The 24,642-nt window shown below is 43.5% G+C and overlaps 1 protein-coding gene across 1 annotated transcript in view; it reads right to left on the bottom strand.

Annotated features, from left to right (window-relative positions):
• Positions 1-261: 261 nt before the first annotated feature.
• Positions 262-24,642, bottom strand: part of LOC124620278 (eukaryotic translation initiation factor 4B2-like) — a 193,484-nt gene continuing 169,103 nt past the window's right edge. The window contains exons 2-3 of the mRNA XM_047146946.1: positions 880-1,100; positions 262-322 (exon numbers count right to left, since the gene is read on the bottom strand). Of these exons, the coding sequence (XP_047002902.1) occupies positions 262-322; positions 880-1,100 (282 nt within the window). The remainder of the gene's footprint in view (positions 323-879; positions 1,101-24,642) is intronic.

The raw sequence follows: 24,642 nt of genomic DNA, 5'->3' as shown, positions 1-24,642 counted from the left end.
TACGACAGGCAGGAATACCTCGGGCCTTTTCTAACCCCCGGACTCGCAGGGGGGGGGGGGGGGGACACGAAGGCCACACTAATTCCTTGCCTACACGTCGGTGCTTATACACCCGCATCAGGACCGCACAACGCTGTATATGCCCTGCAGCAGCGCCCAAAAACTGGAACTTTTGATCGCTACTTACATTTTGCCCAGTACACAGCAGCAAACCTAGTGAGCCCTCTGAAACAATGATTATACTAACAGGTTAGGATACATTTACTGAACTGGCAACTTCAGTGCCTCGTAACCGTCTTTTCTTCGAAGCTGGAACCACAGCCTGCCGACAGAGAAAATGGATTGCACACAAACGTGTATAAAAGATACTATTTAATCAGTGTCTCAGAGAAAGTATCAAGGAAATGTGAGGGTTCATTATCAAAAAAGCTTTGGTTTGTAATAATAAAGCGATGAGCTATAAATTGTGGTCGATTCTTTAGTCTCTGTTTGGAATATTTGCCCTCTAAGGCTTATGCCCGTATTTCATTTTATATTAATACTAGTTCATGAAAACATGCCAAATTTTTGGGAGATACTATCTTGAAAAAACCTAAAAATCATCAAAAAGGAATGAGTACCTTGTCATACTGTTGGCTTGGACACTTTTTGGTCAGATTTTATCGCGTTATGGATACAATGTTACGTATTGCCATCTATATGAAACGTAATATGGTATTGGAATGCGTCCATTACCGTTTGAATGCATAGTTGAGGTAGCGAGCCAAAATGTCACTAACTGAGGTAATGATTTTTTTTTTCTCTGTGATGACATGGAGTACCGCAAAAAATGGGTGCGTAACGTTCCTGGTTGCGAGCGGACGCCCGAAGCTGAGCGACCAAATCTCCGCGTTCAGTTTCGGACAGTCTGCAGTGACGGCGTACGAGGACACAAAGCGACGTCCACTTGCGGGTGGCGAGCTTGCTGCCTGCTGCTTACTGGCTGGCTGGGTACTCACCGCGTTGCGGGCGCACACGTCGGCTCCCAGGTCGATCATGCGGTCCAGGAAGGACATGCGGTTCTCCTTCACGGAGTACATCAGCGGCGTCCATCCCGTCACCTGCAAAACGGCCCAAGCCAGCAGTCAGCACAATTCATACGACACGACACGACACGACACGACACACACACACACACACACACACACACACACACACAATTTTTAAATTTAGTCCCCTGAGACTTGTTACAAGCCGAGTCTCACGACAACTTTTGAAATCACATACTTACACTGGGAAAGGTTGCCGGATGAAATTAAGGAAAAGAAGGAAGAATGGTGTTTACGATGTCGTAGTAAACGAGGACAAAAGGCAGAAGTTACGATTGAACACAGACGGAGATTTAAATCGACAGTGTCTCTTTCATTGAAACTATCTCATTATTTCTTTAAGCAATTTAATAAAATGAAAGAAAGTGTAAAATTTGATCGTTCGACAGGGATATCAATTACTGTCTTCCATAATGCGAATCTAGTGTATTGCCCATTGCGACACTCCGAATGACAGCTGATGTAATGAAACTGGTCAGTGCTACTTTTTCTTGCTTTACTGAAGAACTCAGTGCACTGGGATTCTGCAGTCCCTGTGTTATTCTGATTGCGATACGAAGTTCCTTTCGACATGGCTGGCGTGCCCTAAGGAACAGGCACTGCGACGACTACAGCCGTTATAATGTACGAGTTCAGGTCTTAGAAGCGTGGTTGACGACATATTGGAGTTTGTATGAAGATAGTAACTGTTCTCAAAAGAACAGATACCTTTGAGGACCGTGCAGCTTCTCTAGAATAAATGATAATTAATTCTCTTCTCTTACGGGAATCGTCACCTTAGTGGGCGCTAGTAATGGGTGGATGGGCAAAGTATCTATTAGGAACATTACGTTTGTAGATTGCGGACAGTTGGGAATGTGGGTCCCACGGGAGGCGTGCAAGGGATAAGTCACTGCAGCCGCGCTATTCATCTGTGTCCTCGGTGGCTGAGATGGATAGAGCGTCTGCCGTGTAAGAAGGAGATCCCAGGTTCGAGTCCCGGTCGGGGCACATATTTTCAGCTGTCCACGTCAAGGTATGTCAACAGCACCTGTCGGCAGCTAAGGTTTTCAATTAATTATCATTAAATCTATGGGAGTTTGAGTCGGGCCGTGAGTCATGCACGGATAGCCAAATGGTAAGGCGACTGCTTGCGATAAGTGGGAAATCCGGGTTCGAGTCCCTGGCCGGCACAGATTTTCATTGTCGTGATTCAATTCTACAGTTGTGGTTGTCCTTATTCGTAACAGCGAATACATTTAATGTATAATCAATACACTGCATTAGTAAACAACTTCACATCAAGAATTTTTTAATATCCATATTTATAACCTAGATATTATTTTCATGACGTTTAAATGTGTATTAATACAAAACGTATGTAAAAATGGTTTGCATTGAACCGACTTTGATTTAAAAGTACCGTCCACATTTTGTGTTGACTTGTGTACATCTGTAATTATTATTATTATTATTATTATTATCATTAATGGAAACGTTTAGAAATAGGAAATGCAAAATGTTTCGTAGGTGGGCTTCTTTTTTGTTGAAATGATATCTTTGAAATCACTGCAACAGCTTTATAGAATATTATCTTTGATATAATATTTCTAGCAGGAGGACGATAGTTAAGTCGTACATGATCATGTTGTAAGACGTGTGCCGGCCGGAGTAGCCGAGCGGTTCTAGGCGCTTCAACCTGGAACCGCGCGACCGCTACGGTCGCAGGTTCGAATCCTGCCTCGGGCATGGATGTATGTGGTGTCATTAGGTTAGTTAGGTTTAAGTAGTTCTAAGTTCTAGGGCACTGATGACCTCAGATGTTAAGTCCCATAGTGCTCAGAGCCATTTGAACCATTTTTTGTAAGACGTGTATATTTCTATTGTCTATTGTCAAACCACAATTTATGAAAGATGTTTATATTTTATTAATAGGATTAAGTAGGAATAATTAATATTTGGGATGTTGGAAATAATTGTGGTAGCAGGGAATGTCTGCACCAGAAAGCATTGTTGGCAGGAGAGACCGCACTTTAGCGTTCGTAGGAAGTCAGTAGTAAGCGAGATGTGAAGCGAGTTGGTAGCAGGTCTGAAGCGAGAGGTTGAGAGGAGCAGTTTGCCTGCCAGCCACCAGCTATGATTTACAACAGATTATAAACGGATGTACAGAGACATCAACTAACTATTATCATCAGAGCAACTAATATTATTGAATTATTTTCTTTGCGAAACTCAAGACAACTGAAGGTATGTTTGCGCAATGCTAGTTGTACGATTATTGTAAAAAGTAAGTCCCATTTGAACGTTTGTAAAATCATTTCATTACCAACAGTAAATATTTGAAGCGTTTTCAGAATATAATTAATTTTTGCCAGCAATATTGCATTACTGATTATAATCCATCCCAAAAACCATCAACGCAAAACTTTGCAAAAATTTTATTGTTGTCAAGAAAAAGTGTAACTCTGAATTACGTAACTTCAGTCAAATTAATTAAACAATAACGTCAGCTTTGCTGTTAAAGAATAACGTCAGCTTTGGTAATAAATACAGCCACTTATTATGACAGCCCACCAGCAGTTAATAGAGTATAGTAAACTAGAGTAAGTATATTCATGTCGCATTTCGATGTAGCAGTCAGATCGCGATTCAGTAACAGTAAAAAAGGTAAGGAACAGTTTTGGGTTATTGCAGATAACGACTGAGGGCCACGACGACGACACATTCTATGTTTCGTCGAAATAATCAGAAAATCACTTTTAATACGTAGCAATTAAATTTGTATGCGAACATTAAGAAAGAGAATAAATTTCAAAGGGAAGGTTTCATTTGTTATTATTAAGCAAGAGAGAGAAATCCTAAGCGAAGGTTTGATAGGTTATTGTAGAAGGGAAGGTTGAGTTACAAAAAAGACATGTAGAGGAGACGGGAAGGTTTCAATGTATAGTTGTAAGTTTGACGTCATGTGCATTGAAGGTACTCTGAGAAGAAAAGTACTGAAAGTGTTGAATAAAGTGTACAAGATAGAAAGCAAAAGCCTGTTACATTTCATTTAAAGAGGTATTCAAAACCAAAGATCACATTAAAATCAAGTCTACGAGAAAAAACACCACCCCTGCAGACGAAACCGTGCCAAGGACGACAACGAGAAGTAACAGACGACGAACATAAGATAAGTAGAAACAGTTATAAATATTCAGATTTAAATTCAAGGAAGCTCTTATCTTCATCTTATTTCTTCTCAAGGTATTCAGATTATGAACCCACACCAAATCAAATGACAGTTAGCGATATTAGCTACATACTAGTATAAACTTGGTTATAGTTAAAATAAGAGGGACGTTAGTAATGGCTCTGAGCACTATTGGACTTAACATCTGAGGTCATCAGCCTCCTAGAACTTAGAACTACTTAATCCTAACTAACCTAAGGACATCACACACATCCATGCCCAAGGCAGGATTCGAACCTGCGACCGTAGCGACGTTAGTAACAATAGACGCTAATCATTACATAATTTTCTAAATTAAAGCCAGTTTCAATAATTTTTTTAGTTTTATGTGTACGCACTGCCGCGTTTTACTTTTGAGATAAGAAATTTGTGTTGCCTATAATAGAACATATAATCACCAGTAATCTTTATTTTACAATTGTTGTTCCCTACTTACGCCCAAATAAACAGATACTCGTCTGCATTGAGCTTCTTCCTTCTTCTTGTAGACAAGGTAAATAGCTTGTATGGCACCAAAGTACCATAGGGAACCTTAGCAAGCAGTCCTGTATTCTCGGTTATACTCTATTTCTTCCATGTTTGCCTCGGGAAGTGCTTCAAGGCCACCGTAGTCAGCGTGGTTCCCCCACACAACAGCCAAGGTCAGTCACGTACTTCCTCCAAACACAGCTGAAACATCACACGTGAACTGCATTCGTAGTCCACGAAAAACATTAGGGCCGCCCACAAGCTCCTACTTATTGAATTGACCAGCCAAGTCAATGTCTATTGCTCTCAATGACTTTTACACAACCTGTCACGTCAGTCACATTAGTGTATGCTGCTGGACCAGTACCATCTGAGTTCTTACATATTTACCTTTCATCTTGGCCCTACTGTCAGCTGCTGTGAATATGAGAGAACTGCGTTTCTAATTGGATGACAGGACTTTGGAAGAAGAGCCAAGACTAGCAGGCACTGTTTAAGTATACCTCACGCTGCACATTGTCAATGCTTTTCCTCATAGCCTGTTACCGATGCTATGGACAAAGTCAAATGGCATGAAAAGGTACTACACTGAAACAACCCAAGTTCATTTCTTGAATTGAGACGTAACCTTCCGCAACTAGGAGACATTTTCGCTCTCGGCTGGTATTTTCATCACCGATATTGGGAATTAGTTTACACTTTAGTGCGATTCTAGGCACCTGACTGGGAGGTCATTAACTCAAAGTATCTGCCTCCGTAGCCGACACTACTACCGCACTTCTCCGTGGTGGCGCTCGATTCGGAGATTGCTTCTAATCATGACTGTGAAAGACACTTCCATCCCCAATATTTGCCCGGCATGAGAAGTAGCAGTCGTGGGGTAAAGTTCCTGATCACCTGTCTTTGCGCCAAAGTCCTGGGTTAAATTCCAAACCTCACTCCAACATCTCACGGAGTGGGGGCTGTTTGACACATTTGATCCGTTGGTCGGATGGGGACGGTAAGTTCGGCGGCCATCCTAGGTGCGCTGCGAGAGGAGTAGGGTTTCGGCTCCTCCCATCTATCAACATTTGACACGAACACACCATATTTCACACCCATCCTTACACTCGCTACGCTCAACATGTCCATCTGTGGCCACCTTGTCAGCTCGCCACTACGTTGGGCAAAATGTGTGCGCATTACTGAGTCCACTCGCTACGACTACGACCAGGACAAAAAGAACTAATCAATATCTTCCTTTCATTTTTCTACTTCCGTCGGTGACAAACGAAAATGAGGCTGCAGCAGAGATGCATTTGCTCAACTGAGCGCATGGTGAAGATCAACATGCCGGAGACATGTTCTTCGTTTGCGTTCCTAAAACCGAACGAGAAAGCGATACAAAAACTGGATATGGGAGAGTAGTAAGTATAGAATCAGATTCAGTGGCTGAGCAGTCACTAATTGTATCCGGTGGGCAGCTTCAATTTACGCGTGCAACGGACCGATTGGCTAATTCAATGCTAATTCACTCAAACGGCGCAACTTACCGAATTTTTTTCTTAACATTATTTTCCAGCCACGTCTACCTTACAAGCTGAGCAGACTGTTTCTAACCACACTGTACATTATAGAGAATTATCAGTAACCAGTCTGCAGAGCAGACTGCAGACCTGGAAAGCTTGCAGATTTGAAATTCTGAGAAAACCAAGAGACCTTTATTACATTCTATTACGTACTGTAATTCAGTAAACATGTAGCTAAACAAAACATTGTGAGCGCATTTCGTTAAAGAGATCGTGCGCTATTGGCCTTGCAAAACAACGTGGCGAACGCTTCATGAGACACAGATAAATGGGTTAAGCTTTTGCGTCATATGCCGCTGCGCAGACCGCAGTATTATCTCAGCAGACGCTAAAGGGAGGGGAAAAAAGGAGGTAACAAGTGGTGCATAGCGTGGAAACTCGGCCAAGATGCCGACCGCCGCTGATAAACATCTACCGACTTTATTTTTTACTTTATTTTTAGCCAATTTCTTTGTGGCGTGATGCAGCACGCCATAATTCGCCGGCGAAATGCCCATAATAGCCGCCTGCCCGGGAGAGAAGTTAGCAGCTGTTTACCGTAGACGCGCCGACTGATGTGGCAGATAGCGTGGCGGGTCTAGCCGCCTAGAGCTAGCTAGACGCCGCGGCGAAGCGAGGAAAGGGGGGCAAAACTGGGAAAAAAGGGCTCACTGACAACCGTGTGCCGCATTACGTCTGTCGGCGATTGCGGGGGCAAACCTTAATTCACTGCTCTACGGCTAAAGGTTAGAAGCATTTGAGATGTGGCTGTGGAGGAGAATGGAGAGAATAAGTTGGATGGAAAGAGTGAGTAATGAAAGAGTATTAGAAAGGATTGGTGAGAGAAGATGTCTGCTGAAGGTTGTAAGAGAAAGGAAAAAGAACTGGTTGGGACATTCATTGAGAAGGGAGTGCTTGCTAGTAGATGCTTTGGAAGGATTGGTTTGTGGGAGAAGACTGAGAGGAAGAAGGAGATACAAGGTGATAGACGACATAAACGGAAGAGGAAAGTATGCAGACCTGAAGATGATGGCAGAAGACCGGAGAGCCTGGGGAACTACCATATGAAAACCTGCCTTCAGGCGGAACACTGATGATTATGATGATGACGGCTAAAAGTGCAGAAACCAACGAATAATGAAACGAAGACAATTATCTTGCAGATCTTGTCGACGTACTGGAAAAAGCGAAAAAAGGACGTACGCTAATAGGTGCATTACATGCGGAATGCATCCAGAGAGTATCCTATATCCCCGGCACCCGTTGTAAAACGTCACATTTCGTGCGACATTGACGTCATCTGGGCGCAGACTCAAGCACTGTTTGCACGTGCACCAATATGTGAATGGAGAGGCAATTTCACAAGTGCATGTGCATATACATCTACGTATCCATCTCCAGTCTACATCTACATTAATTAGTTTAGTATCACAAATAACTACCGGGTGATCAAAAAGTCAGTATAAATTTGAAAACTTAATAAACCACGGAATAATGTAGATAGAGAGGTAAAAATTAACACACATGCTTGGAATGACATGGGGTTTTATTAGAACAAAAAAAAAAAACAAAGTTCACAAAATGTCCGACAGATGGCGCTGAACAGCAAAACGTCAGTGACTGCGCATGGCAATCGTGTATAAAAGGAGCTGTAATGAGAGAGAGAATCAGATGCGCCAGCAGTCGCAGCATGTTGACGTTACCTGAAAAGGCGCTTTTAGTGGAGCTGTATTATCAGAATGGGGAATGTGGTAGTTCAGCGTTACGATCCTATCGCCATAGGAAGGGGATTCGAACGGGTAAAGGTCCGTTCACAAATGCAGCTGTGGCGAGGACGATTTCGAATTTCGAAGCCACGGGCTGTTTAGACGATAGACCCCGTAGTGGCCGACCGAGCACAAGGCGTAATGCTGCTGAGACAGTTCAGGAAGAAATTGAGACTGTAGCGGGTTCGTCTATGCACGGGGAAGTCAGCGCTCGTGCAGTCGCACGTCGCACCGCCATTCCATACACTACTGTTTGGTTGGCACTGAGGCGTACCCTCCGATGCTATCCGTACAAAATCCATCGGCATCATGAACTGTTATCTGGCGATTTAGTGAAGCGTGGGGCATTTGCTGTGTGGGCGTTTCAAAAGATGGTGGAAGATGACGATTGGTTGAGTAACGTGTTGTGGACCGACGAAGCTCATGTGACGCTCCGAGGGTCTGTCAACACCCGAAACTGCAGAATTTGGGCTACCGAAAATCCTAGAACTGTCGTGGAAACTCCATAGCACGACAAGAAAGTCACGGTATGGGTTGCATTTACCACACCTACCGTTATCGGACCTTTTTTCTTCGATGAAATGCGTGATTCTGGTTTTGTAACTGCTACCGGGACGGGTGAGAGGTACGCCGATATGTTACAGAATCGCATCATCCACAGCCTGGCTGATAAACACCTGCTGGAACGTACGATGTTTATATAGGATGGCGCTCCACCCCATATTGCTTGACGCGTGAAAGATCTCTTGCGCGCGTCGTTTGGTGATGATCGTGAACTCAGCCGCCACTTTCGTCACGCTTGGCATCCCAGGTCCGCAGACTTCAGTCCGTACTATTATTGGCTTTGGGGTCACCTGAAGTCGCAAGTGTATCGTGATCGACCGACATCTCTAGGGATGCTGAAAGACAACATCCGACGCCAATGCCTCACCATAACTCCGGACATGCTTTACAGTGCTGTTCACAACATTATTCCTCGACTACAGCTACTGTTGAGGAATGATGGTAGACATATTGAGCATTTCCTGTAAAGAACATTATATTTGCTTTGTCTTAGTTTGTTATGCTAATTATAGATATTCTGATCAGATGAAGCGCCATCTGTCGGAAATTTTTTGAACTTTTGTATTTTTTGGTTCTAATAAAACCCCATGTCAGTTCAAGCATGTGTGTCAATTTGTACCTCTCAATCTAGATTACTCCATGATTTATTCAGTTTTCAAATTTATACTGACTTTTTGATCACTCGGTATGTAACATTATTGCACTAATAAGCTACAAGTTTCTAAATAAAAATCCTGCTACGAAATAGGAGTAGCGCATAAGGAACTTTTTCAGCTTAGTTTAAAATTTAGCTTCGCTCAGTGTCAGGCATTTAATGTCATTGGGTAAGTGATAAAAGTTTTAGTGGCAGCGTCATTCATGCGTTTCTGAGATAAATCTGATTTTAATTAAGAGTAATGAATACGTTACGAATGTAATTATTTCTTCGAAACCCTTAACACTACATGAGAGAAAATAAGCACTGTAGAGCTGTCGTTAAAAAACCTTTCTCCTCATACAGTTGTCCATAGTATTTTCAGGGTGGGCCCAACGTACTATTCCTATAGCACACTTTTTTGAAATGAAAACTTTCTTTCTTAAAGGTAGAGCTATGTTCCCAGGAAATAATTCCATAAGAGACTACTGAATGAAAATTAGCAAATTATTTTCATATATTCTCTCCCTCCATGGTCTGCAATGCCACGAAGTAGAAAAGTGGCTGAACTTAACCGTTTAAGAAACTCTGAAATATGTTTGCTTTTTCAGTATAAATTCTCATCAACATGTACACCAAAAAGTTTTGACGATTCTGTCTTCCTTACAAACTGCTGCATATGTTTTAAATTTATCAGTGGTGATGTACTCTTTGAACCGCAGAATTGAACATGCGGTGTTTTCTTAATATTAAAAGAGATTATCTGCTGAAAATCACTCTAAACATGTTATTTACAATTTCCTCTGTTACTGTATGTTTAATGGGATTGTTTATACTGGCATCTGACGAAAAACAAATTCTGCCTGATATGTATGAAATGGAAGATTACTTATATATATGCTTTCCTTCCAGTCAGAAAAATATCCATTTTTTATCGCTGATAAATTATTAAGTATGAAATACTGCTTTATTTTTGTAAAGTGGAAGGTAAACCATTTGTTAGCTATACAATTAATTTCGTACCTCAATTTTTGTAAGAAGGTGTTGAACTACGCAGTCATTTGTGTTCAAGTACCAAGTTCCCTGATGCTGTGTGTGCTGCGGACTGAAGACATCAGTTACACTGTAATCGATGGCCTTGACTTCATATCAGGGTCGTCTTAGAAATCTGCAAATTTTTTTAACGAATTGTTTGAACATCAAAGGTGGCAACCTATACCGGTAACATAACATGCCAGAGGGCATTACTTCGCGGCAACTGGAATGATTGGCAGTGTGCATAATCCTGCTTAGTCTGATCACAGTTTCTCCAATTTGCTGCATCGTCGCCCACAGAAGTCGCTTAGTCAAGACCACAACATTCTTATCAACAGGCTTGTGGATCAGTGTAGACACAATGGGAGTCCTGTTGAGACCCCAGCGAGTTTTCGATACTTTCGCTCCTGCACGGCAGAAATCCCTTGCATAAATTCCGTTTCTCAACCTGGCTGTGTGTCGAATTCTAAGGGTCAGCGGGTGTAGTGATTTTCGAAGTGTGTACCTGTCAACTCTCAACTAACTAAAAGCTGTCAGGAATGGCATACCTGAGAAACAAAGCGTATCTGCTTCGTTGCTGAAGCATGGGAAGCTCCTGGTCATAGTGCATGAGTGTTTCAGCAAGTGGTATGTCGAGGAATATAACATTGTCTCATTACTCCATAATCCGTCGCTTTCTGTATACACGTCGTGTAAATAAAAGAGTAAATTCCACACGTTTTTGACGATCCTTCACTCTGTTCAAAATTTTACAGAACTAAACCGCTATCACAGTTGTATAAAAAAATTATTTTTCCCGCTAAAGTACTCGTATATTCATTTCAGTTTCTGGCCTTGTAGCTCGCTTTTATACTAATTTTGTCGCGGTTCAGGTCTTCAAAACGTACACGGCAGACCTTCTGTGTCAGGCGTCGGATTCTATGTATAGATATATCGGGTGTCAACATGTGTCAGTGATACCATTGAGGAGATTAAATGCATCAGCTGTTTGCTCCTGACACTGAAATGCGAAAGGTTGGTACGGGAAACGCATTAGCGTAATTTCCAGTACCAATCTGCCTTGATGGACGATCAATGAACGTGGAAAGCCGACTACAGGACGCATTTGCCGCTGATACAGGAAGAGGGTGCTCACAACTGGACGCCTTTATGTGAAAGAGACAACGCTAGTTGGATAATACCAGCGAACTTAATATACATCAAGGTCAGCGGTCATTGTAGCATGTCATGCATTCATTTACTGACCAGAATACGTGTTCTGCAACAGACGTATTCACAACACGTGATAAAAACAAATGCAAAACAAAGGGAAAAACGTATATGAGGAACAAATTCAAGACATATATGTGCTTAACAAGACTTGCGTGTATAAAAATATAAACAAAAAACCGGAACAGCTCCAGAACATCACGCCCAGATAGTATCGTAACTCAATGACGGCAAGTGGCTACCAGGCGCCACTAGAAGCAACATTATTAAAACATTTTTGCCGGCTGATGTGACCGAGCGGTTCTAGGCGCTTCAGTCTGGAACCGCGCGACCGCTACGGTCGGGTACAGATGACCTCAGATGTTAAGTACCATAGTGCTCAGAGCCATTAAAACATTTTTCTTTTTATTTTCGAATTGTGTAACTAAACTGATCTGTTTTACAGCCTGTCTGATTAAAAGGGGGGATTTTAGACTGGGGCGGCACACCGAATTTGGATCGAGGAGGATTGCGTGTCGGGGTAATGCGTGCAGTTGTGTGAAACGCTGTGTCAAGATGGCTTAGTGGCTAACGCACCTGCCTCGTAAGCAGGAGACCCGGTTTCGATTTCGGGCCTTGGTACAAATTTTCCCTCACCGCTTAAGTCTGTATACATAAAACTGAATAAAAGCTTTTTACAAACTTTTTAAAAGTTCCACAAAATTTCGGGAGAACTGCTGGATGTTTGTAGCTTCCTGCTACAATATTTCGGCAGAGAGTCTTCAGGTGATACGTCCGAAGATATGTTCTATGTTCGAAGTTGGGTCAACCAGCAAGAGGATCTGGTCCTGGGAGCCGTCCGCGACACACACATATACGTAGACATACAGAAAGCAGAGCAGACGCTTTCAAAATGTGGAATATGCGGCGTGGAGGCGACTGGACACAATCGAGTACAGTGCTACACTATGCCTCCCGATCAGTGCATTTGCGCTAGGTGTTGGCAGCTGTGCTACATTTACAAGAAATTTTAGAACACGGAACGAGTGGTTATGTCATGATCGCATGGGTAGAACTGACATAAAAAATCGAAAGAATTGTGGAAAATACGTATGAACTGGGGGAATATACACCGGAATGCAAGGAAACTGAAGTACTTGCGTGTCTTCTGGTTGGCTCAGAATAATTCTTGTACATGGGAACAAGTGCGCGACAGCAAGAGGAATCCGAGGAAACGTCGACATGGAAGAGAAGGGAGTCAGGGGAAGTCACTTTTTTCCGTCGAGGCAGCATTCTACTGTATGTCTATTGAGGTAACAGTGATACGCCCGAGTTGACTACTGTATTTGACGCTTTTCAGGAAGACAGAGAACCATCTGCCTCTAAATTTAATTACAACTGCGTTAAAGGATGACAGAGTGAATGGAGTGGTCGGTTGAGGTGGAGCTGTAACGAGATACGATTTAATGGTAGACTGATGATGCATTCTAGAGAGAGAGGCAGAGAGAGAGAGGCAGAGAGAGAGAGAGAGAGAGAGAGAGAGAGAGAGAGAGAGAGAGAAGTTGCTGCAGGCCATTTGACCATTTTTTCCTGATGTTCCGTCAGGATGCATCAGTTGCGTGACATAGCCTGCGTTAGGCTGCGTTCTACTCGTATACAACCGCTTGTTCTTTGTAGATCTTAGAGCAGTGTCTACTTGCGATCTTTAAGAGTAAACCTCTCAGTCATCAGAGGACTTCCATCTCGCGTGTAATGAAACGTGTCACATTCCTCTAAACGAACGAAGATTTATGCGATGTACTCCATTTCGCTGTCGCATCTTGGGTGTAAAATCGATACTTCAGTTTCATAACTAAGTCAGCGATAGGTGTCTGTGAGACACTGCAACCCCCTGTGTACACATCTGCTTGACAGATGTGCTGTTTACAGAGTTAGTGGCTGCGTAACTTGTAATTCCAGATGTCGGACGCCGCTGCTATGTATTCATCTGTTTCCTTGTAAGAGGTATTCTCCGTTACTAACGATTATTTAATATAGGACTGCTGTGGGCATAGTATAATTTCTGAACCGTGATCGGATGTGAACAGTGGACGCTATACATCTCTGGAAAGCTATATTGTGCGCGTATCACACATAGCCACTGTTTTAAGGAAGCAGTTTTCTCGTTTTACAATTCGATACCATAGTTCATTGTAGAGGAACCTGTAAGAAGGATGTATGTCATGCGCTGGAAAGATATTTGTTACATTGGAATACTAACAGCGCTACATTCCACTTGACTGATAGGTCGGAAACTCAAGCGACCTAACATTATAGCCTGTTGTTAAGTACGGAACATTGTAGCTTTAGGAGTGCATATGCTTATGTTCTCTCTTGCCAATACCTTCCAGTTTCTGATCCTAGACTCTGGAATAATACTTTAAAATTTATAACTTAGTTGATTTACGTAAAAATGCTTCGCACTCCATCTGCCTAGAGCTCCATCATGCATAAAAATCACCCATTTCTTGTTCTTCTTAACCATCTGCTATTACATCACAACACTTTCAAAACTGTTACTATACTCCGACAAGGGGTGCCAACTTCCTCGACATGGTAGCACCTGGAGACATCTTGTGTACTTGGATGGGTGAGGAGTCGGCTAGCTCCATTAATTCAAGAGTTGTGGAATGTAGCGGTCTATTTCTGGTCAGCTGCAGATTAAATTGGTAATGGTGCTGCAGTGTGGGCTGGTCAAAGACAGTGTGGGGGGAGGGGGGAGCTTCCAGTCTCTAATTTTATCCTAAGAGTGCGAGAATGATCTGTGACTCCCATCTGCAGAGAGATAAGTCGTAAATTATGCACTATGTTCGAGGTGCTAGAAATATGTAGAGCACTGTCTGGATGATGTGTGTGTTCGACAATTAACAGTGAATGGACATATTGCACAGTCATCTGTCTACATTCACAATGATACTCGCAAAGTGGAGAAGGAGTGGTTTAGCTATGATACTGAAATTGGGAAACATTCTGTCTGTAAAATTGTTCACACTATCAACTGTGATGCTTATTATTAGAGTAATCGATGGTGTCTTATCCACCCCATCCATCCACTGGTACGCTGTTGGTTACTACATAATGACTGACTGACACCACTTGTTAATTTGGAGAAAGAGTTTTGGTGGAGAGGCAACACCTTCTGGGTATGGCTAGCACCGAAACAGTGATCACGTACATGACTGCAGTATGAGGAATCAGTCGGAATGCAGAGCCATCAGCTGTTCCATCACTGTGACACATGAGCTTAAATGTAGAGGTCGTCAATCACCTCCGGACAACGGTTTGGAAACTCTCCACAATGCTGCAAAATTCTTCCAGTTTCCTTATGTTGTAACTATCTTTTATTTAAAATCATCCAGTGTGTGGGGCGTGTTATGGTAGCCACAGTAACAACATGGTTTACACTGTACGATCTCTAGTTTCCTGCGAGAGGTAATGGATCGGAATGTGTTAATGTCAGTTTAGAACCTGACACAGACCTCGAAGTTGTGGCGGAAAAACAAAATGTATAGCAGTGTGGTAAGATCTTATGGGACCAAACTGCTTAGGTCATCGGTCCCTAAGCTTACACACTACTTAATCTAAGTTCAACTAACTTACGCTATGGACAACACACAAACACACACACACCCATGCCCAAGGGAGGACTAACCTCTGACAGGGGGAGCAACATGAACCATGACAAGACGCCTAAGACCGTGTGGCTACGCCACGCAGCTATGGCAATGTACAAAGCGTGTTACAGCAGAAAAAACCAATGTTTCAAACAACGACACAGGGTCATACAGAGCGTCTCTTGCGACTTACAGTATAGTCTTTGGGATACAGTCATCCTCCTACAGTACAGGTGATGAAACTTTAAACTGGTCTGTGCAGAGGATCAGTACCTGTGTATTTAATAGGATCGTCACATGTGCTCGATGCCGGCATGCATGCAGTATTTGTTTTCGATATATGGGAGGAGAGACATACGGTAAAAATCGTACCGAGTTCTCTATTGGATAAAGATAGTTGAGCTTTTATAGATCGTAATTTTTCTCTGGTGGATGGTACAGAATAACGATGATAGAATGTTGGGTCGATAGACGTGAATCGGCCCTGAGGGAAGTGGATATGTAGTACCTGCTTGTAGTTTGGGGGAGCACCACAATGCAGTAGCAACATCCTTGTCCTTCCCCCAGTTCCCGTACTGTCTTTTATACTGCCTCGTGTTGCTGGAGCAGGCTTCGTTCTCGTCGAATGGTCAAAACACAGTTCTGTCGAAGTAACTCAGATTGGCTTGTTTCTACACAGGTTGCAGAAGGTGGTAAATATGGCTTTCTCCGACTTCTATTCAGTTCCGACTTACATTGGGATGATCACATGTGCAAATCTGCAGGGACGGTAGTGCAGGGTCTGAGGGGCAGTTGCAAGATGCATAGGGGCTACCTAAAACTGTGTTGGAACTTTACTGTAGCACTTAGGTTTGAGAAAGGTGACTTGTCTCGGGATATGAGAGTGCCAGAAATATGATTCACTAGTAGCTGTAATCATTAAAGGTCTTCTCCATGGGATCCAACGCAGGTATGTAGTTGAATTGAATGGCCTGATTCCAAATCATAGACATCATTTCCACCAAAAGCGTAGCGGTAGCGATCTGAAAAGCTGGTGTACATTTCTTACGACCTCAATCAGCACACCATCTAGTGCTGTTTGTGAACCTTCTCAATCAATCATCGCCTATAGCTCAGTGGTTATATTGCAGAACCTCTGACATGGCATCGAGACAGTACGAGTTACGAATACTGGATAAATATCTAGTGGCGGCGGTGTGAAGGAGCTGCAAATATCGGTTTCATACCACGCTCCTTAGCCAAATAAGTTTCAAAATTCGGTAATTTTATTACGAGGGTGCGCCGTCGGCTACGTGTAACCGCACTGCTGGTGTGATAATATACACGCCCGCGATCACCGTCTATGTTCAGTGTCACGCTATTTGTCCGGAAAAACCACGTCATTCGTAGGTAATGCCATAAGTGGATTTATAAAGCCGGTATAGCTTTTAACATGGATACTTGTGTGCACATGTAGAACCAAGAATGCTTGTGATGGTAATATGGTTGCGTTTTTTAACATATAGCGGTTTGTAAGACGATTATGCCTCTCTTTCTAAGACATGGGAGTAGCACTCGCAAGAAGAACTTTTGAGAGATGTCCACCCGTTGCTGATTTTCGGTCAGTTTTATTTTGTATCGCCAGCAATCAGTTGTTGACGAAGTATTACACTTAGTAGTAGGGGGTGCGTGATATGATCGCCTTGAGCATCAGGCTTATAAAACATGTGCTTGTGTTCCAACATGTGCAAAGGAAATGACTATGTCCATTCGTAAGGAAGGTATGGATTTTACGTCGAGTTCTGTGATAGCAAAGGGAAGAGTATGTCAAGTCATAAGAATGGTACTGATATTTCTATATCCAGAGCCACAACCGTTAACAGGGTGTATTTTCGATACTTCGCTCATTGTCGAATGTCATTCAACTGAGATTGCGATCATAGCATTTAGTTGTAAGTATAGGCATAAAATATGGATGCGACCGATTTCTAAGGATGATGATTCTACCTGTGCGTGCTTGGCGAGCAGCGCCGGTGACCTGTGTGGGGATGATTCATGTTTCCCATTAACGGTAGCAGCTGTCTGAATAGAGAGGCCTGTTGGAGTGTAGGAATGTAGATGACTTACCATGTTGTCCTCTAAACGACCGACTAGCGAACTAATACTTAGTTTGTGTTGGATAGCTTTCGTGATAACGTGGAAATTTGAGGGGATTGAATATGGAGGTGTGTTTGCGCTGGACCGTTATTCCCTTCCATGAAATTGTTCAGTTGACTGCTTCTGCACACCTCGCACCTTTATTTAGGTGAGAGAAGATCGATTGTGGCGTGTGCATCTAGCATGTGGAAGGCACATTTGACAGTTCTCTAGGCATGAGAAACACCATAGTTGACCTTGTAACTTATAGGGATGATTCGGAATCTTCTACATCACTGACATCGGTGTTTGTGAGTGGGAATGTCAGTTTCCCCTTTTTTTTTTTTGAGTTTTCACATAAGGGTCTTTGCAGACATGGTTAGTTTCTAGTTGCTCAATGGTTTACAGCATGCTCCACCTCTCTAAAGTCTCAGGTTTGTAGAGAAAAAATTTCCAGTACATATCTTCGGAATTATGTTGCGCTTGCAATATTGCTATGTGCTTGATATCGAGAAGTATCGTGTAAATGGTATAATATTCTGGCAAACCATGTGAAAAATACATATGTTCTTGTAATCCCAGAGTCTGGAGATAGGTGCAGAAAAGCAAGCAAGCAGGTTGGGGCTGGAAGCAGTAACGCTTTTGTGCCAAGGGGGGACTGACCCCGAATTTGTAAAACAGTTCTGAGAGTGACTGTAGTCTGGTGAGGGCGCTCTGGTCAAATGTTGGGAGTGGATGACTGCCCGACCATGTGGGAAATATCTAGTGCAGCGAGGAGTATACCTACGGTGTATGTGCTTATGCTGTCTGTGTCTGGCGGCAGATAGCTATATGAATGATGTAAAAGGGGCGATTTTGTATGGTGCAGGGTAAGGATTATATGTTGATTACATCGACATGGTACCTGGTGATATACTACCAGGTTGGAGATCGGTTTCACGCTCTAATATTCAAGCTCCCCTCCTCATTGCCAGAGCAGTGTAATTGAGTAAGAGTCTTTCAGTATTTGACGATCTGTAGGCCACTTTCCAGGGTTGATGCAATATGGTAATGTGTACAAAATAGTTTTTGCTGTTGAAAGTCTCGTCTGCAGAAAGTAAATAAGGCGCATAGTGCTTCCACACTGGCGGCATCAGTAGTTTGGCGGTTAAATTCAGTAAGAGCCAATAATAATGCTCCGTTTGGTCACAAGACATCCTCTGTGCTGGGATGTAGGAGTGTCTACAAACTGATCTGAACAAGATGGAGACTAGGTAAGTACAGAAAGTTTTGAGAAAGCAAGTGTTCAAAGACAAGTTGAAGCAGACCATCCATCTCTGGCAGGGATGCCATCACCGATCCACCACTGTGGCATTAGGACATCTCCAGATGAGTAGCTGTAGGATACCGAAAATTCCCGCCATTTTCACTCCTGTAAGACAGTGCTTCGAATTCTGTTTGTGTAATTTTTCTGATTCCCCCCCCCCCACCCCCCCATCTGTGCTTAGACACTGCTCTCTTTCCAAACAACAAGAATGCTTTTATGATTAACGGAGTTTTTGTGAGCAAGCACAGACATGATGAAGGCTTTTAGCAGTTAGAATGTTTAATGTTTCCAAGACATATGTTGACAGCAGGATGAATGTTTCACAGTGATGTGTCAGCCACACTCTGGAGGTAAGCACACGTGCACGGCTAGACACAGCTCACATGTCCCATTAGGATCGCTAGGAACAATGCACCCTGTGCTATTCTGGGAAGCACTGTACTAGATTTCTACAGCGCTGGACCCGCAGCTCTGTGCCACCGCACCAGCAACCGTGCCTAGGTGAACATTTATTTCGATAGGAATTTCTTGGGTGTCAAGTATGAAAGGGATGCTGTCGCCTCATCCTTGCGGGGCTTGAACTGACACCTGCTCGTGGTTTGGCAGCTGACAACTGTGTTGCCACTTCGCGAGATCCACCGTTGCATCCTGACTCCTGAGAGGGTGTGCGGTAGTGTCTTGTGCAGTCCAGTGGGCAAGGGATGGCAGAATGCGTTTTTTATTAGTGATCTTTTGTTTAAACAATATTCGATCGATTTCACTGACTAATATGATCCTGCAAATTAAAAGAAAACTACCCTGCACAATTAAAGAATAGTGATTAAATTAATATGCATACATTTTCATATCAGTGTGGTGTTAGCAGTGCGATAGTTATGGGGAGGGTGTGCGTGAGTGGGTGACATGGAGCAGAACAGCAGGTTAAGTGCAGAACACTAGGTTACTTTGCATAATTTTTATGTAAAACGCAGTACAATAGTTTAAGCTGGTGGGTGACAAAGAAGAATGCATCAGAAATGGCATTCAAATGCATGTGAAATTCGAGAAGTGTACCAGAAAATGTTGGGAGGACATAACTAATTACTTAATTTGATATCAAAAGCGGTACAATAGTTTAAGGAAATGGCGGTGACATGGGAAACCACATAACAGAACAATAGGTTAAGTGTCGACAAAGGGCCGACATTAGGTTAAGACGCCCAGAGTACAGTGCTGAACATTGGGTTATGCAACAAGTTTGCCACAGAGTTGTTTGAGTCTCAGCACATCAATGTATTGCATAATTTAAGAGTAGTTTGCAGGTCTGTAGACTATTTACTGCGACCCCAAGCATGTCAGGGTGAGTGTTTTGTACCAGTGTAATAAATATACTATGTCAAATCCGTTCCTAAATAAATTGTTCTGAAATATATAAAGTACACCTCTTCCTGTCTCCAGCAGCCCAGAACAGGGTGAATCCTTTACCCGCCATTTTACCACCTCCAGACTGCGATCTTGGATTACGTCACCGGAGGGATGACGGTGCCCTCTGGTGGTGGTACTGTGTACTAGGTCAACTGGACTCTGGACCTCATGGTGAACATACTTGATGGCGATATTGCCTCTAATTGTTTAAATAAAGACTGCATGCAAAATAAAGACTTACATCCATCCTATCCAGCACAGTCTGAGTCGTTTTCCCTCCAGTTCGTAGGAAGAGGTGGCGGTCGGTTGACTTAGGCTAGTGGAGGTAGCTCAAGTGACCTATTTTCCCGCCATTTTCTTAGGTTAGTCGAGGTACTCATAGTGTGTTGCATTGTCCTGTTGGAATCTGAACTTCCTGCCGTTTTCTGCAGGAGGGGGTTAGGTTAATTAATTTATCAATTTAATTAAGTAGTCAACTAAACTGATAAGAGTGAGAGGGGCTATACCAGTAAGTCAGACCTGAAACTGTCCTGTAGCAATGAGGTGGGAGGTTTCCTGAGGGATGGGGAGGGGGTGGAGGAGGGGGTTGGGGGAGGGGGAGGGAGCTGGGGAACAATAGGTTAAGTGCCTGTCAATGAAAAGGAAGAATCCTTTTAGCAGAGCAATAGGTTAAGGACCTGTCAATCAAACGAGAACTATAGGCAAGAGTTTGAAACCATGAAGGAGAGAGAGTACTGTAAATAGTTTGGGTCTGACCTGGGGGCTCTTGTGTACATCACGTTTACTGGTCCCACATCCGAGCCATAAGGTCTGGTGCAAATAACGGAGTAAGCACGTCTGTATGGAGCAGGCCGGTAGTCCCGGAACAGTTCATACAAGCTAGCAATTGAGAGGTCGGCGCAAAGTGTTTGGAAGAACCTTACCAGAAGATGGGAGATGTTAGCAGGAAGCCTATTAATAGCACACGGGAATAGTTAAAAATGCGCTGGACCTAGTTCTTGAGGGGGAAGAAAAGATTAAAATGTACGATGGACGTAGTAGTGATGAACAGATGAAAAGATTAGTGCAAGATGAAAGAGGTGGAGATTGCCTTAAGCACTGATAATGTTAAATGTTTAATAGAGAAAAACATTGCACAGGAGGAATACAAGATTTTAAAAGAAGTTACACGAGTCAGAGAGGAGTTAACTTCCTTGCTTATCTGCCGCATCAATGGAGCTACTCCCCGATATAATTTGTCTGTTGATATAAGCTGTAATCAGTAGTCACTACACCGATGTCTTGGGAATGAGCTAATAATTCTGCGGTGAGTGAGCAGATGTGGCTATTAGTTATATGCAGCTGTGGCACCACAGACATCACCCAGATGTAACCCGAAGTTACCAAGAGGGCGATTGCAGCTACACTGCGTGAGGGACACCTCTGCTGCCGACTGGCCTCACAAACATCGTGGCGACGTGCCAGAACTTCGCAACAAGGATACAACATCGCTTCACTACACACTGTCTCCTGGGCTAATCAACTCTGAGGTAGAAATCTTATACAGCGGCAAAAACTTCTTGTTTCTCTACCAAATCCACGTATTCTATGTACTGTTTAGTGGTGTTCAAAGTATCATAAAATGCATTTGCAATTATTGAAACTCATGGAAAAATGTCATGTTACCGCCCACGTTACCGTCTTGAGCTGCTGATAAAATTCCTTATTTACACAGCTAGTTTCGGACGACTGACCATCGTCAGCTTCATGAAAGTATTCACAGCATCATGTCAAGTGAAATAGAAAATTATAACCATCAGATGGTAGAACACTTATCATATCGAAGTGTAAATTACAGCGTCAATCTATAATTTATATGACGATATGATAACAGTGTCTAATTCATGTTTTTATCATCTGACGGTAATGGTTTTATATTTTTACCTAAAATAATGCTATGAATATTTTTATGAACCTGATGGTCAGTCGACTGAAGCCGGGCGTATAAATAAAGGATTTCTCAGAAGCTCAACGAGATAAAACAACATTTTTCAATTATTTACGAGTTCTGGGGCACCAACCTAATGAAAATATATTTACACTGAGGTTGCGTCCAAACAATTTAAATATCCCTTTCAGGCAGCACGTTGCAGATCCAAAATTGCTTGTTGTACATTAGCACAGGGCACCTAATGATGAAAACTAAATCAAAATATTATCAGGCTGCATATATTCCTTTAATTATATTTATTTTTATTGCGTTACAAGTGACAATCACCGAACTACCTCGCTCGTTATAGTGTCTGGAAGGCGTTCGTATTGCAAATAGAAGTCATGACAAATGCATCTAAACTCCGCGTAAAAAGTATAAAATGTTTAAGCGCCTCCTTAGTTAGTTAATTACGTGTTCTGTTGTCAAGGAGTGTTATACCACAAATTCCCCAATTTCTGTGGTCTAGTTAAATTCATTAGAGGGTAATGCAGATTGTTTTTCCTTCTGTGTTGTACTTTTGAATACCTCTGTTACTCTCAAATTCAGATGGAGTGTTGATAAATTTCATAAGTGAATAACTATACTGTCGAGCTATGGTTAATATTTCAGCGGCTTCAACAGATGCCTGCAACAAGCACACATGTTAACCCCCACATATTTCTAATTAATTTGTTTTTGCAATGAATACTTTTTGCCTAAGGTGAGGAGTTACCATAGAAAATTGTGACATAAGACATCAGTTGACGAAAATATGTAAAATACACTCCTGGAAATGGAAAAAAGAACACATCGACACCGGTGTGTCAGACCCACCATACTTGCTCCGGACACTGCGAGAGGGCTGTACAAGCAATGATCACACGCACGGCACAGCGGACACACCAGGAACCGCGGTGTTGGCCGTCGAATGGCGCTAGCTGCGCAGCATTTGTGCACCGCCGCCGTCAGTGTCAGCCAGTTTGCCGTGGCATACGGAGCTCCATCGCAGTCTTTAACACTGGTAGCATCCCGCGACAGCGTGGACGTGAACCGTATGTGCAGCTGACGGACTTTGAGCGAGGGCGTATAGCGGGCATGCGGGAGGCCGGGTGGACGTACCGCCGAATTGCTCAACACGTGGGACGTGAGGTCTCCACAGTACATCGATGTGGTCGCCAGTGGTCGGCGGAAGGTGCACGTGCCCGTCGACCTGGGACCGGACCGCAGCGACGCACGGATGCACGCCAAGACCGTAGGATCCTACGCAGTGCCGTAGGGGACCGCACCGCCACTTCCCAGCAAATTAGGGACACTGTTGCTCCTGGGGTATCGGCGAGGACCATTCGCAACCGTCTCCATGAAGCTGGGCTTGGGTCCCGCACACCGTTAGGCCGTCTTCCGCTCACGCCCCAACATCGTGCAGCCCGCCTCCAGTGGTGTCACGACAGGCGTGAATGGAGGGACGAATGGAGACGTGTCGTCTTCAGCGATGAGAGTCGCTTCTGCCTTGGTGCCAATGATGGTCGTATGCGTGTTTGGCGCCGTGCAGGTGAGCGCCACAATCAGGACTGCATACGACCGAGGCACACAGGGCCAACACCCGGCATCATGGTGTGGGGAGCGATCTCCTACACTGGCCGTACACCACTGGTGATCGTCGAGGGGACACTGAATAGTGCACGGTACATCCAAACCGTCATCGAACCCATCGTTCTACCATTCCTAGACCGGCAAGGGAACTTGCTGTTCCAACAGGACAATGCACGTCCGCATGTATCCCGTGCCACCCAACGTGCTCTAGAAAGTGTAAGTCAACTACCCTGGCCAGCAAGATCTCCGGATCTGTCCCCCATTGAGCATGTTTGGGACTGGATGAAGCGTCGTCTCACGCGGTCTGCACGTCCAGCACGAACGCTGGTCCAACTGAGGCGCCAGGTGGAAATGGCATGGCAAGCCGTTCCACAGGACTACATCCAGCATCTCTACTATCGTCTCCATGGGAGAATAGCAGCCTGCATTGCTGCGAAAGGTGGATATACACTGTACTAGTGCCGACATTGTGCATGCTCTGTTGCCTGTGTCTATGTGCCTGTGGTTCTGTCAGTGTGATCATGTGATGTATCTGACCCCAGGAATGTGTCAATAAAGTTTCCCCTTCCTGGGACAATGAATTCACGGTGTTCTTATTTCAATTTCCAGGAGTGTACATTAACTTACTGAAAAATAAGCAATTATTCTTACGGCAAAAGTAACCGAATCTAAACGTTTTACCAGGTCTACTAAATAGTTTTTTCGACTTAAGTTTTGATCTGTATGCACAACAATGAACTTACATTTTTTCTATTTCCTTTTTTCCTTGTTGGTATGCTAGGTTAAAAGGAGATGGTATATTTCTGACAAGACAAAACTGGATATGCTGTCCACCTGCTTAGCCGTCTGCACGGTACCTTACTATCAATGGGAAGCAAGTATGCCGGTCACGCCTTCACGGGATTCACGGGAGGAGGCAACCCGTTGTGTGTCGGCTGCGATGTTTTGGACACAGACGAGCTCCGCCTGATGTGCAGATCGGCGAGAGGTGTCTGGTTCTTGGTGCGTCACATGTTGTCCCTAATTACCCGTACGACTGATCATCAGATACTTACCCAACTGTTCCTCTTTCCGGACTCGGGATACTTCCCGCAAGCAAAGACGAACTCTGTGAGGTGGATT

The sequence above is a fragment of the Schistocerca americana genome, chromosome 6 (genome assembly GCF_021461395.2).
Source record: "Schistocerca americana isolate TAMUIC-IGC-003095 chromosome 6, iqSchAmer2.1, whole genome shotgun sequence".
In the NCBI taxonomy this organism is placed as follows: Eukaryota; Metazoa; Arthropoda; class Insecta; order Orthoptera; family Acrididae; genus Schistocerca; species Schistocerca americana.
Note: the sequence above shows the minus strand (reverse complement) of the source record. Positions and strands in the feature narration are given on the sequence as shown.